Source organism: Saccoglossus kowalevskii, chromosome 9, assembly GCF_978046115.1.
Source record: "Saccoglossus kowalevskii chromosome 9, keSacKowa6.1, whole genome shotgun sequence".
In the NCBI taxonomy this organism is placed as follows: domain Eukaryota; kingdom Metazoa; phylum Hemichordata; class Enteropneusta; family Harrimaniidae; genus Saccoglossus; species Saccoglossus kowalevskii.
In genome coordinates this window covers 10,377,171-10,397,908 of record NC_140649.1, presented here as the reverse complement: position 1 = coordinate 10,397,908, position 20,738 = coordinate 10,377,171, and the positions used below count along the sequence as shown (strand labels likewise).

The following is a 20,738-nucleotide window of genomic DNA, read 5'->3' as shown; positions in this document are numbered from 1 at the left end:
ATGCTTGAGAACTTTACATTGTATGTCCAAATGTGAACGAGCAATATTCAAGTTCCTGTTCCGGAATTTGTCAGATGAGAACTAAAACGGATTTTTATTTGGTAATTGCCTTTAGTACAGGCTACATTCAGTGATCTAATATTTTAAGATTTATTGCCGAACTAACTGATTTGATCAGTTTTCCTGCTGATCGGCGAGTAGTGTTCTGCATATAAAGCAGTTTTAAGGCTTTAGTACAATGTACCTGTATGTTCGTATTCATATTACAGATATAGGGGTATTTGACAGTTAGTGCAACGATGATTATTACCAACCTAGTCCCATGGCTCTGGTCGCTTTCTCTGCATAGTTGGGCGTATCTTCCGGAAAGGATTCAACTTGTACAACTCCATTCATTGGATTGACAGCATTCTGAGAGAGAAAACACTGGTGAAACAAGCGAAGAAAGAAAAAAACATTGTGAGAGCTTGAAGAGATGACAGGCAGCAGTAAATGCATAGAGATTACCATCAAAGGTGACGAGAAGAGTTAGAACAGAATTCAGTACTTAACATTTAGTGCAGTGGATATATGTCACATTACCTATTTTATGTGACTGGGTGGGAGTTAACCAGGCGTGGGAGGTTACTATGTGTTACATTACCGTATTACCCCGGGCACGCGCCCATCCCTGAGCAAGCGCCCACCCCCTGTTTTCATAAAAGTTACATGTTGGGGACATCCTCGGTTAAACGCCCAGGGTGATTTTTAGCCAAGAACGGGGTCAACAATAAAGTTTTATTTGTCAAAAACGTGTGTTTGTTACGGTAGTTCTCTTTTTGGAGTGTGTGGTGGCCCTGAAAAGGGCCACTTTGTTTGCATTTTTACGTAAAAACTCATTGGAACTTAACAACGTAAGATGAACCATGCAGCATGTGGCGCACACGTTCTGCTTTCTCTTCATTCACGATGAATCCAATATTGCAATATTGCAACGATCCATACCTTGGTGAGTGGTTTGAAGCACTTAGCCTTGGTTTCAAAGCGTAGTATTTCGCTGACTGCGAATCCATAACGGGAGCTAGCACTTTTGAGACATCACGTCGTAAACTTGCTACTTTCTTTCCATCCTTCATCACAGCTATGGCATTACGGTCATGTGGATTATTTTTCTGTCGTTGAAGAAAAAACATTTTGCCGACCTCAAGTCCATTACGATAACCATAATGAGGCATGCCGACGATGGGAACTTGTTGCATCATCGTTATTTTTGTAATTTTGTCACGTGTGTGGGTGCATGAATAAATCATGTTAATGAGGTCGACCAGAGTTTATTTTCAGTCTGTTTTTTATGTATCGCCATTTGGATATGTTTATATATTCACAATAGTTTGTAAACATTTCACATCAGTAATAAAAGGTTTATTTGTTTCATAACCCTGTCTGCTATTCTTCAGTAATTACGATACGAAGTATCAATACGTGCGTGAACAAAATTATGCTAATGAGGTCATCGTCATCTTGGATTACAGCCGGTAGTTTTTCCGGGCCGTTTCGACTTGCATGCACTGATCATGGTCACTAAAATAGTAACTGTGCATTGATTACAATACTTACCATACTTTGTAGCCAATTTCAGTGAGTAATACAACTTCATTCGCTGACATAAAACAAGTTTTATTCTTGAAATTCGACCCTGTGTCTTAGTGTTCCCACAGTTCTTGACCAAGTGCTCACGTTTATTGAAACCTCGCATAAATCAAGAAATAAGTACATGTACAAAGTGTACGAAAGCATTCCTTTATTTGACCTTATCATACGATCACAAAAACAACTTTTTAAAATCTTTTTTGGGGTGGTCCTCGAGTAAGCGCCCACTCACATTTTTTCCCGATTTTGTATGTTCAGGCCCCTGGGCGCGTGCCCGGGGTAATACGGTACCTATATTATGTGACTGGGTGGGAGTTTAAAATATGTGTCACATTTACTTACATACATTGTGATGTCACTGGTTGGGAATTTGCCTTGTGTCACATTCATCTACATTGTGTCACTCACTGGGAATTAGGCATATGTCACATTTACCTTCATTGTGTCCCTGGTTGGGAATTTGCCATGTGTCACATTCACCGACATTGTGTCACTCACTGGGAATTAGGCATATGTCACATTTACTTACATTGTGTCTCTGGTTGGGAATTTGCCATGTGTCACATTCACCTACATTGTGTCACTCACTGGGAATTAGGCATATGTCACATTTACTTACATTGTGTCAATGGTTGAGAATTTGCCATGTGTCACATTCGCCTACATTGTGTCACTCACAGGGAATTAGGCATATGTCACATTTACCTTCATTGTGTCCCTGGTTGGGAATTTGCCATGTGTCACATTCACCGACATTGTGTCACTCACTGGGAATTAGGCATATGTCATATTTACTTACATTGTTTCAATGGTTGGGAATTTGCCTTGTGTCACATTCACCTACATTGTCTCACTCACTGGGAATTAGGCATATGTCACATTTACTTACATTGTGTCTCTGGTTGGGAATTTGCCATGTGTCACATTCACCTACATTGTGTCACTCACTGGGAATTAGGCATATGTCACATTTACTTACATTGTGTCAATGGTTGAGAATTTGCCATGTGTCACATTCGCCTACATTGTGTCACTCACAGGGAATTAGGCATATGTCACATTTACCTTCATTGTGTCCCTGGTTGGGAATTTGCCATGTGTCACATTCACCGACATTGTGTCACTCACTGGGAATTAGGCATGTCATATTTACTTACATTGTTTCAATGGTTGGAAATTTGCCATGTATCTGTTACCTACATTGTGTCACTGGTTGAAAATTTGCCAATATGTCACATTTACCTACATTGTGTCACTGGTTGAAAATTTGCCATATGTCACATTTACATACATTGTGTCACTGGTTGGGAATTTGCTCTGTGTCACCTTTACCTACATTGTTTCACTGGTTGAAAATTTGTCATATGTCACATTTATCTATGAGCTTAATGTCACATTATATTTGGTGAGTGTTTTTTTGGAGAAGGGAGGAGGCTTTGTTATTCACATATTTACAAAACAAAGATAAGACGTGTACATGCACACAAGACAGCAAAAATGAGAAATTTCAAGATTAAAAAAAGAAAATTATACAGGTGCAAGATAGTGGCATCACTAAAGACATAAGAATCATACAGATTGTAAAGCAGTCAGATAAAAACAACAAATAAAATAAAAATGAGATGTCAAATTTCGTACCTTTGCAAGTTGTAACAACACGATAGATTGCTTTATTGATTCCAATAGATTCTGAAATAGGAATAAATGAACCTTGTGAGAATTGAGTTCAAATAAATAACATTTCAACAAGCATGCGAGTGAGACTGTCAAAAAAATGGTTAGTGTTAGTGTTCAGTTATATTTGCTAGTGTTCTTGCTTATCCACTAATTGTGTATTGTTACAGGTGGTTTGCATTATACAGGGTAACTCAAATCTTGCTAAATGTTAATACATACCGAAGATTGAAGATAGATTGAAAATAAGTCCCTATAGAAGACTATATTTAATCCCTAAACTGATGAATGCATTGTTTGTAGTTGGTTTAACGCACAAGGGGTTAGCTCAAGAAAGATTCTAAATTCTGCTTCTCTCTCATCAAACTTTCCTATTACTGACCAGTGCATTTTCTTATGTTCAGCGATATAATGACTGTTCTGTGCAGTGTTGATGACAGGCACAACTATTGTCTAAAATGTTTTAATCCATTAACTTATCTGTGATGTACACTGTTTGAAAGAAAGTTGGTCAGTTTCCAGAATGGTATATATAGAAAGACTGTGACGATGCACACTTGCCCTCGATATTTGCACATAAAATAACTCAGGAACGAAAATCGTGAAATTCTAAGACAGGAAATGCACAGCGATAATTAAAAAAACAGAAGAAAAAAACAGAATATTTTATTTTAGCTGGAATAATTTTGTTGAAAAGACATTTTGTTTAACATTTATTTTCAATGAATTTTGGATGAGAAGAATAGAAAAAAAAAATATTTTCACAGGATTTTCTTTTCACTGATTCAGCGAAAATAAATGCCAAATGAAAATGAATATACAATACAGTAGACACTGTACTTACATGAGCAGCATCTTTCAAGGATTCATATTTTTTTTTCTCCTCTTCATCTTGACATTTCTCTATTTTTATTTCCAAGGCATTACACTGGTCTATCAAGATCTGGAGGTAGGCATCAGCTTCAACTAACTTCTTATCAAAATCTTCAAGTGTAGGAACACCAGTACTGGAGACGTCACACTGAAATATGTGTCAATTATGTTAGCGGTGACCCTTCTTGATTTAAGCAAATGAAGGTTTCATTCACAGATATGTGAAAATATTTGGACAATTTTGATTAGCTATCTTTCAGCGTAAACAACTCGCGCACTGTGTAATAAAAAACGACAACACTGTTTCAATAGGGTTGTTTGGGATGATGCTTTTAAATGCTTTTTACTAAAAATACAACTGACAGAATCCTTGTTTAAATTTCTAAAAATGGTGTTACCAGACAGTGGTGCAGGTAAATTTCTAATTTTACCAGCCCTACAGGAAAGTTACCAGGCCAGCAATAAATATTATTTAAAAAAAATTCCATTCCTATTCCATAAGTACCACAAAAACTTTTCTACTTTCTACTGACACACAATACAGATAATTTAAACCCATTTTAAATCGCTGCATTTTTTTTTTCATGATTTTTATTTCAGAATTCATAGAAGAATGGCGTTCAAAATAATATCAAAATAAGTAAATTGCATTTTCGAAATTTGTATTGAAGAAGACAATGACAAATTTTACCGGACCACGAGCTTACAAGTTTACCAACCCGACTGAAAAACTACCCAATCTTGGGTATACAGACAGGCAATCATTTCACTGTAAACCACTAACATAACTATGTACAGTGTGTGTATCGGATGGAATATGGAAAACATAAATGCAGGTATTTTCAACCCGGAGTGCATTCTTTGTTGTGACTTTTCAGTTATTTATTATCAATACAAAAAATACACTACCTGAACAAAATACTTTGCAAAATGATTTCAGTGCGTCAACAATTATATAAATTTTGATAAATTTACTATTAAATATTCATTTGCCCAAATCGAATGATGTCATGAATAATTAATCACATATGAATCATGATATGATTTATGTCTATGCTATTTTGTTTCAGAATTACATACATTAATATTTAAATTATTTGGCATACATGCCAATACTGCTTAATGTAAAAGGTGACACACTTTACTCAGACAACTGAGTAGAGAATTCACAAACAACATGTGACCTCATTAGGTGTCGAATGTGATTGTGTCAAAGGACATTTAAAGATAACTCATGTTTAGACCTCTGCATATTGCAGGGAATAAATTTATCAGAAACGCAGTAATTGATATAGTCTAGGTGGTATGTTTGTTTGTTTGTTTCTTTGCTACTTTCTGAAGGCAAGCTGTTCTCGGCCAAATTGTCAGATTTGGTACAAAATATAGCTGGTCGATGAAAATAGTGAGATTAAATTACTTTTATGACATTCCCCATTTGATAGTCATTGTCAACTTTTGGCACCATCTACAAAATGAGTTTGTAGTCTGCTCCTCCCCACATGAAATGCAGATAAAAAATTGACAAACCTTTTGATCAAAAACTAAAAGCAATATCCTAAAATCTTTAAGGTCCAAAATGATGACAAAATTTGATGATTATTTTACAAAAAGTGAAAATATTTGCTGAGAATTCTGGGTGGAAAAAACTGTGGTCCTCAAAGGGTTAAATTAAATAAGCAACAAGTAAAATGTTAGGCTGTGCAAATTATGAAAATAATCTAGCCAGCTAGAAAATAATACAGAATTAATTTTCCAGCTTTCTGCAAGCTATTATCATGAATATACTACCATGAGTTCTTTTGTTTACTATCGTGTATGTAATTTTGGTTCTGAATTAAATGGATTAAATTTAATAAATTATTATATAATTTGTTCCTATGAGTCTACCCTACCCTATGCTTTACTGCCTGAACCTTTTTTTTGGGGCGGCCATGTTATAGAGAATATGTCACAAAATTGTGATTTTATAGAAATTCAAAACTTTGCAAAACTGGGTTATGTAAACAACTTTGAACATGATTTATGACACTTATATCTGCAAAAGCAGTTGTTATTTGTGAAAAAAAATTTAAACATAGTTGTAACACAGAGACAAATTTGAACAACATCTCTATTCCCCTACTTTTGAAAAGAATGTTATAAGAACAACATTTTTTTATTTGGAGAAAAGTGTCTCTGTCCTCTCTTTCATACAACAGAGAAGAAGGTGATTAAACTATGACCATCCCACTAGAGATTATTTGTTATAATCTGTGGTGTGCACAATTCGACATCATACATGTATTCGTGTGGGTTAGTATTATGATGATTCAATCCGCTTCCAGAGAAATAAAATTCCATGTTTTGAAAAATTAATGAAATTTTGCTGTCAAAAATGACACATATTAGTTTGTTCCGGATGCCTTGATATTTTACATGTATGCAGACTATGGCAATGTACACAGATAACACAATGTACACCTCAAAAGTAAAATATAGGTTTAGTTTGAGAATACTGATAGCCTAATACAAACGTACAAACGTACAAAACCTATAGTCCTACAACACTGTACTTTTGACATGTAAATACTAAACATTTTTTTAAGCAAGTTATGAATAACTCCAATAATTTTTTTATAATTTTTCCAATAATTTTTTTTATGATTTTTCCAATATTTTTTTTTATAATTTTCCTGAAATTGTGATCAAGACTTGAAGCCATTTAGAAATGATGAACATTTGGTCTAAAATTGAAAAAAAAAAAATAGAAAAATGCACAAACATTTTTGAGGAAAAATGATATTTCAAAGCTTTAAAATTATATTTACATGCTCTAGTTGATTTAATCCTGTCAATAGTGTGCAATCCTTCTTACTACATGAACATGTACATCACACAAAGTAAATGTAAGTCACAATGATGTCTCATAGAAACATCAACCAATCAGAACCTGTGTTACGGAAGTCATCTCGTAAGGCACTTTGAAATTCCTTGGCATGTTCCATGGTTGCCAAGTTACTGGAAGCGTTAGCAACAAAAAGGGGGTAGAAATGATTAATCCTAACATTATAGATTTCAATTTTTTTTAATGTTTAAAATCTACAAATAAGCAATATTTAAATAATTTGTTCATCATTTAAAAATATTAGAAATTCTCTTTGAAAAAATACATTGCCAATACCAACTCTCTTTTTCACTTGGCAAGTTTACAAGAAATTATAATTATCCATCCAGCAACAGACAAACTATCATTTTCAAGTAACAGAAGTACAGGACTTTTTATCATGTTGCCCAAAGCTCCTACATTACACAGTGAGGGAGCTGACATTTTTAATGATGACTGATAACAGCATACTCTATATGCAGAGCATGAAAACCTATTCTTGGATGTAAAGACCTAAAATAAACAAATAAATAAATCAACCCAGCTGTAAAATCTGCCTGTCTGGTACAGATGGACATACAGATTCTACTACCATCTGTACTGGGTAAAATCTGCCTGTCTGGTACAGATGGACATACAGATTCTACTACCATCTGTACTGGGTAAAATCTGCCTGTCTGGTACAGGTGGACATACAGATTCTACTACCATCTGTACTGGGTAAAATCTGCCTGTCTGGTACAGATGGACATACAGATTCTACTACCATCTGTACTGGGTAAAATCTGCCTGTCTGGTACAGGTGGACATACAGATTCTACTACCATCTGTACTGGGTAAAATCTGCCTGTCTGGTACAGATGGACATACAGATTCTACTACCATCTGTACTGGGTAAAATCTGCCTGTCTGGTATAGGTGGACATACAGATTCTCCTACCATCTATCCCAGGTAAAATCTGCCTGTCTGGTACAGGTGGACATACAGATACATGTACTACTACCATCTGTCCCAGGTAAAATCTGCCTGTCTGGTACAGGTGGACATACAAATACTACTACCATCTGTCCCAGGTAAAATCTGCCTGTCTGGTACAGGTAGACATACAGATTCTACTACCATCTGTCACAGGTAAAATCTGCCTGTCAAGTACAAGTGGACATACAGATTCTATTACCATCTGTCCCAGGTAAAATCTGCCTGTCTGGTAAAGGTGGACATACAGATACTACTACCATATGTCCCAGGTTAAATCTGCCTGTCTGGTACAGGTGGACATACAGATTCTACTACCATCTGTCCCAGGTAAAATCTGCATGTCTAGTACAAGTGGATATACAGATACTACTACCATCTATCCCAGGTAAAATCTGCCTGTCTAGTACAAGTGGATATACAGATTCTACTACTATCTGTCCCAGGTAAAATCTGCCTGTGTGGTACACGTGGACTTACAGATGCTACTACCAACTGTCCAAGGTAAAATCTGCCTGTATGATACAGGTGGACATACAGATACTACTACCATCTGTCCCAGGTAAAATCTGCCTGTCTGGTACAGGTGGACATACAGATTCTAATACCATCGGTCCAGGGTAAAATCTGCCTGTCTGGCACAAGTGGACATACAGATTCTACTACCATCTGTCCCAGGTAAAATCTGCTTGTCTGGTACAGGTGGACATACAGATACTACTACCATCTGTCCCAGGTAAAATCTGCCTGTGTGGTACAGGTGGACATACAGATACTACTACCATCTGTCCCAGGTAAAATCTGCTTGTCTGGTACAGGTGGACATACAGATACTACTACCATCTGTCCCAGGTAAAATCTGCCTGTGTGGTACAGGTGGACATACAGATACTACTACCATCTGTCCCAGGTAAAATCTTCCTGTCTGGTACAGGTGGACATACAGATTCTAATACCATCTGTCCAGGGTAAAATCTGCCTGTCTGGCACAAGTGGACATACAGATTCTACTACCATCTGTCCCAGGTAAAATCTGCCTGTCTGGTACAGGTGGACATACAGATTCTAATACCATCGGTCCAGGGTACAATCTGCCTGTCTGGTACAGGTGGACATACAGATTCTACTACCATCTGTACTGGGTAAAATCTGCCTGTCTGGTACAGATGGGCATACAGATTCTACTACCATCTGTCCCAGGTAAAATCTGCTTGTCTGGTACAGGTGGACATACAGATACTACTACCATCTGTCCCAGGTAAAATCTGCCTGTCTGGTACAGGTGGACATACAGATTCTACTACCATCTGTCCAGGGTAAAATCTGCCTGTCTGGCACAAGTGGACATACAGATTCTACTACCATCTGTCCCAGGTAAAATCTGCTTGTCTGGTACAGGTGGACATACAGATTCTAATACCATCGGTCCAGGGTAAAATCTGCCTGTCTGGCACAAGTGGACATACAGATTCTACTATACAAATACTACTACCATCTGTCCCAGGTAAAATCTTCCTGTCTGGTACAGGTGGACATACAGATTCTAATACCATCTGTCCAGGGTAAAATCTGCCTGTCTGGCACAAGTGGACATACAGATTCTACTACCATCTGTCCCAGGTAAAATCTGCCTGTCTGGTACAGGTGGACATACAGATTCTAATACCATCGGTCCAGGGTACAATCTGCCTGTCTGGTACAGGTGGACATACAGATTCTACTACCATCTGTACTGGGTAAAATCTGCCTGTCTGGTACAGATGGACATACAGATTCTACTACCATCTGTACTGGGTAAAATCTGCCTGTCTGGTACAGGTGGACATACAGATTCTACTACCATCTGTACTGGGTAAAATCTGCCTGTCTGGTACAGATGGACATACAGATTCTACTACCATCTGTACTGGGTAAAATCTGCCTGTCTGGTATAGGTGGACATACAGATTCTACTACCATCTATCCCAGGTAAAATCTGCCTGTCTGGTACAGGTGGACATACAGATTCTACTACCATCTATCCCAGGTAAAATCTGCCTGTCTGGTACAGGTGGACATACAGATTCTACTACCATCTATCCAAGGTAAAATCTGCCTCTCTGGTACAGGTGGACATACAGATACTACTACCATCTGTCCTAGGTAAAATCTGCCTGTCTAGTACAAGTGGACATACAGATTCTATTACCATCTGTCCCAGGTAAAATCTGCTTGTCTGGTACAGGTGGACATACAGATACTACTACCATCTGTCCCAGGTAAAATCTGCTTGTCTGGTACAGGTGGACATACAGATTCTAATACCATCGGTCCAGGGTAAAATCTGCCTGTCTGGCACAAGTCGACATACAGATTCTACTACCATCTGTCCCAGGTAAAATCTGCTTGTCTGGTACAGGTGGACATACAGATACTACTACCATCTGTCCCAGGTAAAATCTGCCTGTGTGGTACAGGTGGACATACAGATACTACTACCATCTGTCCCAGGTAAAATCTGCCTGTCTGGTACAGGTGGACATACAGATTCTAATACCATCGGTCCAGGGTAAAATCTGCCTGTCTGGCACAAGTGGACATACAGATTCTACTACCATCTGTCCCAGGTAAAATCTGCTTGTCTGGTACAGGTGGACATACAGATTCTAATACCATCGGTCCAGGGTAAAATCTGCCTGTCTGGCACAAGTGGACATACAGATTCTACTATACAAATACTACTACCATCTGTCCCAGGTAAAATCTGCCTGTCTGGTACAGGTGGACATACAGATTCTAATACCATCGGTCCAGGGTAAAATCTGCCTGTCTGGCACAAGTGGACATACAGATTCTACTACCATCTGTCCCAGGTAAAATCTGCTTGTCTGGTACAGGTGAACATACAGATTCTGCTATCACCTGTCATAGGTAAATCTGCTTGTCTGGCACAGGCGGACATACAGATACCGTAAAATCTGTATTAGAAGCCGCATCTTTAATATAAGTCGCACCCATTCTTTTTGAGCAATTGAGTACCAAACATTCACAATTTCTCATATGTGTAGATGTTCTAATAGAAACCGCATCCCATCTGTTGCATCGTACCATTTTAATAGAAGCCGCAGCTTCTAATGCAGATTTTACAGTACTACCATCTGTCCAAGGTAAAATCTGCTTGTCTGGTACAGGTGAACATACAGATTCTGCTATCATCTGTCATAGGTAAATCTGCCTGTCTGGCACAGGTGGACATACAGATACTACTACCATCTATCCAAGGTAAAATCTGCTTGTCTGGTAAAGTAATAATTTTGAGCCATAAATGGCAGTATAATGATGCGATAGTACACTCTGTTGTGTTTACACATGTATTACATTGTATATACACAAGCAGTGTATGCGGTAAAAATACACAAATTTTGCCTGATACCAAAACAAAATACGCATCTTTCACACCTTGTAGAACAACCAATAAAACTAAACAGAAAATAAAGACACACATTTCTTACTCTACTATGGCATGTAAATTACAGTTTACTGTACGATATGTTCATTACCAATCACCTGATACAGACCCAACAGATACACAGATACACACCCATCACAAAGTCCATTCATGTTACTGTAAAGTACTTTATTTTCAATTGGAATTGATGTTCGATATTTCCACTGAAGGGATGACTCAGTGACAAAAAAATCAAGCAAATAAACATTTTTTGTACATTTTACAATCAACTCGTCAAAAATCAGTGAAAATAAACTCAATACAAAACAGCCAAAATGTATTTTCAGCAAAAATTCCAACTAAAATTAAGTATTTTACAGTATTCCATGCAGTGTAAATATTACATTCACCTATGCATTACTCACCCAACGCGGCTGTGAATGTCTGACAATTGTTTCTTCTAGTCCATTCACCCATTTACCACGCTCCTCTGCATCGCGTGCTGCAAGACGATGTACGGGATGATGTAAGCGATCATAGTGAACATTGTGATGTGAATGAGTCTTCTTTTTCTTGCCTTTGCGTAGCTTGCGTTTACCCTCACGCCACATTTTGTAGATGAAACGATTTTTTATTGGCATGCCCATAAATAGCTGTATTTAGTCCTGGCTAAAGCTTGTCAGATACTTTCTAATTTTAGCCCAGCGTAAAGCGATGGTAGATTGCAGGGTACGGGGAAACAGCTGCCACTACTGAATATCCACATATGCATTACGTGCCTGTAAAATGTGTTGCATTTCAACCTGAATTTTTGACGACCTTTGTACACCGGTACAGATAACTGATACCACTCCTGATTATGTGAAAGGTGAAAGGTCACACTACATCAACGGTAACCAAACAAATAAAAAACTATGGAGGAAGTAAATACTTGAATAGTTGCTATAGTAACTGGAAATCACCCTATTAATAATAATAATATGTAACTATAATCACAAGGGTATTTCAATTTTATTTTGTAAATTGAAGGTAAGGTAAATTAAATCAAAATTTGTTTAAATCGTGAAATACAGAAATATAATGTTTTTATTCAGTCCCACTATATAACATTGGGTTAGTTTTAGTGATCTCAAAAATTAGGTTTACTAAACCATCTGTTTTAAATCCTTTTAAACGACAAAATATGCACTTTTATAACCTTTCACAAAATAAAAAAATAAAAAATAACGATACTTTTTTTAAAAAGTTTTGATCCAGGTTTTTGCAAATTAGAAGTTATATTTATTTTATCCAAAACTAATAGAGAAATTTCATAATATAAAAAAAAAATGAGTAATGTTGTATTGAAATATTTTAATCAAACAGATTACCACAAAATATAGCTCAGATGTAAATAATGAGAGATTGTCAGTTTGGATTCAAAAATAGAAATATATTTTTGGGGTAAAAATGCTGGTGATAAAAGAGTATGATATTGTGTACAATTGTTTATGTAGGGTACTGGTAGTATACTGTTTTAGAAATATGCAAATAGACCAATATGTATATCATGCTCCACTGAAATAATGTTAAACATTTAATAAAACATGGAGCATGTTTCTAGAGTTTAAAGACACTTACACATCCAGAGAAATTACAACTCCCTTCCAAACAACTCAATGACTCAATGGCATGCATGCAAACTGTTACATGTGTATTTTTTAAAATTTTGTAGAAAACAATGGTTTATTTTTAAATATTTTCTGCAAGTACTGAACTAACTCATCATGTCTAGTGTTGCCAGTATTCAGCAGCACTTCAACTTCATGCAGACATGATAACAAGCCTTGGTGTCCCTCAACAAAAATACAGATACATTGTATCCCCTATATTAGTCATATATGGTAAGGCAAATTGATCAAACTTGGCCTTGAAACTGTGCCCCCCATCCCACCTGTCTGAAGTTCAAGCCCAGGGGAGGGGTGGTCAGCTTCTTTTCTTTTCTTTTTTTTTGTCAAAGCGGTATGATGAAACTGTTCATTATTTTCAATTGTTGTTTGATTAGATAACTTATTTATAGTTGGCTATACGAATAAACAAATTAGTTTTCAATATAACACACTACCTATAAGACACGTAGAATAAAGAACTTATTTTGTAGTTTGAAACGTATACATGAAGTTCTCATATGCCAATGATCTGAGCATGTTTACTAAACCAGTCTATAGAGGGCAGTATATACCAGCCATTTTAACTCTTTAAAATATTTTCTCTCACAGATGAAATATCAACTCCCAGTAGATACTACTATTTTTTCTTTGGTTGGTTTATAATGCACCGGCATGGAATCTATGCGTAAATTTGCATAAAAGGTGATAGTCCCACTACAGTTAACCACCGACCACTGTGGTGATGACAGTACTGCACCACCGATTTGATTTCCTACTCTCCCCTAATACCAAGCGAAGACTATTTATTCCTTCTAATCTTATAAATTTGCATATGAAATGTGAAACCAACAAAAATTTTGTCAGAACAGTCACTGATGCATGTCTGTGTTACGAGTAAACTGAGCATTTAGACGAATGATGCACCCGCATAAAAATTGTTTGATTTTACGGGTCTAATCACGCAACAATCTTGAGATGTGAATAGCAAACAAGTCTGCGAGTTATGCTAGCAATGTTGCTATCATGGTTTCCAACATACGGCAATGATACATGTACATGTATATTTTACATCAGGGTATGTCAAAACAAAAGTCTATTTACCAGTCCATAAAATACAAACTGGCTGTCACTGGAGAAATTGCACAAATGCTTTGCGATAAAAGAATGCCAAGACTGACAGTGAAAGAACGCTTACCTTGGAAGTGAAAAGTTTTTTGATCACATGTAATAGTAAATGTGGAGTCGTCTTCATCATCTATGCCAATTAAGGCAGCCTTAGGTAAAATGAGAAGTCTTGTAAGTACTAGTAGATCATTTTCCGTTCACTGCGAAATACTGTGTTATGCTTGAAATCAAATGTAAAAACAGGACAAACAAAGGTCGTAGCGAGGTCAAAACATGGCTTGTGATTTCAACAAAGTATATTTATATTTTGGGTATTTACACACCTAATAATATTTGATGAAGAATTTAGATGAAGTAATGATATTTCATTGCCATATTCCTTTTTGAAAGATTGATATTTCGCCATTAAAGTTCAAAATTGAATTTGTGTTTCTGCCTTACTTCACAATCACCGATTGCTGAATAGGTATGTACCAGGCATGAATGAGATCACATTGATACAGCATTTATTTTTTTGAATAAAATTGATATACATGTACATTTGTTGTACTTCTAATACCGGGTACTTCCAACACTACTAATTAGTCCAGTAAATACAGGATACATGTATTGTCCTAAAAATTTCAAATTTAAATTTTAAATGACCATAAAAAAATATAAAGAAAGATGTTTGGGGCAAGTAGTCCTCAACCAGATTTCCCAACTTGCCAGATTGAGGGTGTTTACCTCTTATCGATAATTTCCCGAAAACGTAATCAACACTAAAATTACAACATGTTTTGAATGGTTTGCATGTATATTCATGATAAATCATACAACATTTTATTTGTCAATTCATTACAGTTTTTAGTGAAAAATAATTCAATCCACTCTGACAATGTCAAAAAATCTACAATTCAGAAGAAGACACAAAAGTCAATGTCCACTGACCTTAAGTCGTACACAACCTCTTCGGGATCCTCTCATCATTTTCTCTTTAGACTGAAATGATAAAGGAATAAAGAGAGTAAAAAGCAAGTTTACGACCCAGACACATCACATCAGTATTTGATTGTTGTGAAGCAAGCACAGCTTGACATATGAATATTAGACGATGATTGGTAGAAGTTTAACATCAACAAAACCTAATCAAAATGCCATAAAAATACAGTATGTGTATCGAATGCGCACAATTTAGTCATTCACTGTATATTGAAGGAACTGAATTAAGAGGCAGTCTACCATGACGAAGCTTTTAAGATTACGATTCTATAAGGCGGGGCAAATACTCAATACAAACATTAATGGTTAGTGGTACATGTAATTGTATAACATATTACTAGTATCTTGAACAGAATTGCATCTTGCACATAAGAAAAGAATTTTTTTTCTTCTTCAAATTCAGAGTGAATATTTTAGCTATTTGCAAATCTGAGGAAATAAGTACTGTACATTGTATCTGAACTATTTTAGGAATTATGAATATAAGTTGTGTGCATTTTTGACCAATTTTCAATTCAAAGAATTCAGTTCAGAGTTGGGCGCATTACTGTAGGAGAATCCCAAAGTTATTGTTTTCATGAAAGAGGCCGAGCCTTGAAAAATTAGTTTACTCAGAAGATTACTGAAGTACACTACACTACTGATGCAAAAAACTAGAGGAGAAGGGTTATTTTACACATGAGCCAATGAGTGAAGTATCCACAGTTTTCAAAACTTAAAGGTTGGTATAGTTTCTAAAATCAAATTGTCGATGTGCATACATGAATCATTCCAAGTTGTTTCCAAAAATGAAGTTGATATAACCACACTGGTACTGGAAATATTGGAATAGTTTAGCTCTAAACAGTCTAGAGGTCACCATTTTAAAACACAGGGGTTAAAATTAATGAATTAAAGGTGTCAAACTTTAAAGCTGAAAACTAGATTCTAAAATTGTCTTGGATTGAAATACTGACGAAAATGTGAAAGGCCCAAAGAATTTTAGGTGCGTCATATAGACGGCATAGTAATCTGAAAAAGCATTGCTGAATGTAAATGAAGAAAAAGCTGTGAAACCTTTTATGTGAAACATCACTGATGAGCTTTCGCTTTCAGTTTTATGTAATCAGCCATTTTTTTGTCTATACATCTAGCAATACATCAACGTAATCGACTTGCATCAAGCCTTCACGAGTTCCAAGCATTATGGTTATGTTATGGTTTTTACTGAAACTCCCACTCACTTGGTTATTATAGTATCATGTAAAAATAAAACAGTCTGAAATACAGGCATACCATCTCTTGCAAAAAAGGAATTACATTCATGGATGCCTAACTATATAACCCAGTGACTTTGTTTGGAAGGGTTTTAAAACATACACAGTGATTTATTAATGTGAACAGTGTTTTCACATAAGCAATAGCAAAATATAATAATACACTTAAAGTATATAGATAACTGAAATGAGCTAATAACTTACTTAAAATAATAAAAATGAGTAATAAATGCAAAAGGGCAAACCATGCAAGGGACACAAGTAGAAATAAGTGTACTCTGCTGTATAAATTACTATAACCCACTAGGAACGTTTGCCATTTCAGCGTAATTTGAGAATCTGAGAAAAAATTACCAGTCAGTTCATCGCCAGTGAAATTTTTTTCTTCATGTTGCATTTCTAGGAATTCCATGAGTGAAATTTACATAAGTTTATCTATCGCGAAATTGAAGTGATAAATCATAGTACATTGTAGAAAATGTAAAACAGGCTTTGATATATGGTGGAAAGTTATGGGACTGTGACTTACTATCAATATCTGTGCTATGATCTGTATGTGTGTTGCATATCACAACCATATTCAGCTGTCGTCACAGAGCAAACAAACAAACGAGTGAGCGACAGCGATGGCTAATGTATGAAATCAGATGTAATGTTTGGTAAGCCAGACTGAATGATTGCTTGTAAGGTTTTCACACTAATAACTTTGTGTTGATGGCTAGTGGGCACGCATGTGTGGAATCTTGAACACAGAATTGTATAATGTTGGCAATTAAAACATGACCAGGTGTTCACTTAAACTGCAAACAGCAGCTGGGGTACAGAAAGGTTTTCATCCCGATACAGTTGACTGGAAACTGAAAATAACACTTGAAGATCATTACTGAACTGTTATTGTGGTTCTTCAACTATTATGTCAAATATAATGAACCTGACACGCTGACTTTTTGCATATTGCAAGAAATATTTACTGAACAATTTCAGCAATTGTTGGTGCATCCAACTAGTTGCGTCGGCTTCCTATTGTCCAATTATTGTTCTAATATGTGTGACTCAGTATTCGATTGAAGCAAAACTGACAATGAAAAATGCAATAATTTGATCCCCCAAACCTTGAATCAGGTGTACTTGAATACAAAATGCACGAAGTCGAATAGAATCATATTGTCCAATTTCACAGAGAAAGTTGGTCTTCTCACATTTCTTGAAAATAAAACTCAGAGGTAACACATCGGCACTGATTCACAGATTCACTTCTGTTCTCAATAACTGAGATTCAGAATAAGAATTAATTAATTAATCATTAAAAATCTCCCATAATTCGCAAACACTGTAATACATATAGTCCCAAGGCCTCAATAAAGCTTCATGAATATTCTAGAAGTGCAACGTAAAAATATGCAGACACAATAAGTTGCATAACTTGCATTTAACAATTTGTCAGGGAGAATCCAAATTCTGTAACGATGTAAAATAATGACTGTTATGGTTACAAGATCAGCAGGATCATTCTGTAAAATTCTCAACTGTGCTCATTCCAAAAACATATTTGCACTTGTTCCAAAGTTTGATTTCATCCTTACAAAATATAACCAACATTGACAAGTTCAAGATTACAGACGTCACATTCCAACACTCATTTCATTTAACATTACTATAGCATGCGATGGAAACAGATTGTAAACATTTTGCGTAGCACAACAAATCTTTGCAATATCATTTGTAACAATTTCTATTCACTTTAGAGATGGGGACATGGATCAATATTAAATACTACAGAAGTAAAACAACTTTAATAAACCAGAAAGTGGAAGATCTAAGAAAAAAGTCTAACAAATGTACAGAACATTTTAATCATGCATAGATTATAAAATCTCTCGCAGTAGTTTCTACACACCAAGTCCTAGAAATTCTGCAGAGCTTCTTATCTCATCAGTCAAATAAATAACAATTATTATTTTACATCTGTCATCGTAAAGCGTGTCGTAATTTTGCGGTATTTTAATTCTACCATATAAGGAAATGCAAATTACAAATATGGAATGATTACGCCCATAAGCGTCCTCTAATAATAAAAAACAAACATGGTAGCTACCAGGGTTAGACCGGACACACAGTCAGCTGATTCTGTTCTAAACTTTTTTGAAATTTGGCAATCCCATGATGTATCATTGAGAGGAAAAAATGTATAATAATAAGTACATTGTTGCATCGACCTCCGCTGTGCGTCAGTTGATATTCCCGCTGTACTGTCTTTGTGCATACTTTTTGGTATCCTCGTAATAACCTCATATTATTATTATGACAGCAGCAGGACTTGAACTTCGAAGATAAAGGGCGCCCATTTTCAAAGCAAAATTTTAAAATGGTCTTAAGCTTATACATTTTGTACATGTAGGAATAATATAGGGATTATTGAAGGGAACAAAAACACACTCATTAGGAATCAAGGCAATGGCCTTGAATGTCTGTGAATAAAAAAATCTGCAAGATTATATAATTAAGACGATATGTAGTTATATATGATACATGTATGTAGCAAATCTATATGTTATCATACTCTGAATCACATTAAACATTCAAATACACATTAAATAATTAATTCCGTCAAACAGTGTTTGTTCTACAATTGCATGTGATTTTTATCCAAAATGTTGATTAAAAATATTTAAAATACAATAATATCATAATTCTGCCTGTCAGATCACGACTGACAGTAGTGTAGAAATGTAGAAACAGCAACAAGCTGTGATGGTTTTAAGTGAACCTATGCTTACTTGGGAGTAGTCTGTGTTGACATTTGTGATTTAACATGCATTACTATGGCAACCACCACACACATGGATATAATGAATTGAGTGAATCGCCACTGTATGATGTTATATACAGGTATTGAACATTACACGAGTCAATCATTAGAAATAGTTTTTTTTTACATTTTTAACAATTTATTATTTTTTTCAGAGAGAAATTGCAAGTGATTAAAAGACATTCTGGTTCAAAATACTCTGACAAAGACAGAACCAAATGCGAAAAATGAAAACATGAATTTGGTTCCAGGCAGGAGTATGGGAAATCACATGTGGTGACTATATTTACTCCATTACATTTGTAGATGTGCCTCCAACAGAAGTAAACATGCATGTATGTATATTTCCAAGGCATATTTGTACATCTTTGTAGCAAACTACAATTCTGAATGAAGTGTCTCTCAACCAATTAAATGTCTTTACATTCAGTTGATTGGAACGCATCATATCAGACTAACTACTTTAAATTCTCTCTCTAAATTTATTTTTATGGCACTTACGCAGGTGTGGAAACGTATGACTATAAATAGTCATGTACTTTCCAGTTTTTTAAAAGTTTAAGCTACATTTGTATTACCTATTGTTATAAATAAACAACTACAACTGTGTTTTGTGCTAAGCTATAAATTGTTTATCCAACAAGACACTGCTCATAATTTCTTATTCCCAAAAATAGTAATGTATATTGCACTTCATGCACATAAAATAAATAGTGTGTTTCTGGTACAACTTTGTTTACATACATGTACTTGTTGACATACTACAAATATTTTTCTTAAGTTCCTTTTCTCATGTCCATGAAGTCTTAAAATGGAACCCATGAAATCAGGAATACACATATGGTCATACGGCCATGCAAAATGAAGGGTAGTGGGAGGGGTCAGAAAGCAGTCATGAGAGGGAGATGGTGCTGCACTCTAAATATGAAAACATACACTTCAAAAATAAATATTCTAATATTATCAGTCCAGTTCAACAGCATAAAGCAGCAGCCAGCTGATCACAATCCAATAATTAAATTTTTTTAAAAAGTGGTTGCCATGGCTACCAAATAAAGTGAAATTGCTGAGCTGTTAAAGAATACTTTTAATTGAATATGGTATAATGTTACAATGACCTCAGATAAGTTAAATATGACCTCTGGAATCTTATGTTGTCATATTCATAGAGCTCTTCTTAGATCAATATGGCTTTGTGGTATGGTCTCTCAGACAAAATTGAATGTGTTCAACTCAATTTGCTTTCTCTGTCATTAATAAATTAGAATTTGTTTTCCAAAATTTGCTAAAAATCAGAATTAGTAAACTTTATATTACCTATGTATATGGAAATGTTTGCTTCTTTTTTCTGTTTCCAATTATGAATTTTACTCACAATTAAAACAATCCAGTGACAGTCCAATACCTAATTTACTACAAAATGTTTAACATTCCACTTTTATCTGACTAAAAATCTTCATTGATTTGTATCATTGT

The 20,738-nt window shown here is 35.5% G+C and overlaps 1 protein-coding gene across 4 annotated transcripts in view; it reads right to left on the bottom strand.

Annotated features, from left to right (window-relative positions):
- Window positions 1-20,738, bottom strand: part of LOC100367211 (oxysterol-binding protein-related protein 9-like) — a 44,707-nt gene that overhangs the window by 21,725 nt on the left and 2,244 nt on the right. For 3 of the 4 annotated variants that reach the window (XM_085503148.1, XM_085503149.1, XM_085503151.1), the window contains exons 2-7: window positions 15,147-15,197; window positions 14,287-14,365; window positions 11,868-11,944; window positions 4,148-4,324; window positions 3,268-3,318; window positions 315-411 (exon numbers count right to left, since the gene is read on the bottom strand). In XM_085503148.1, the coding sequence (XP_085359274.1) occupies window positions 315-411; window positions 3,268-3,318; window positions 4,148-4,324; window positions 11,868-11,944; window positions 14,287-14,365; window positions 15,147-15,197 (532 nt within the window). Of the gene's footprint in view, window positions 1-314; window positions 427-3,267; window positions 3,319-4,147; window positions 4,325-11,867; window positions 12,085-14,286; window positions 14,366-15,146; window positions 15,198-20,738 lie in introns of those variants that run through there. The other variant, XM_085503150.1, reaches the window with a different exon arrangement.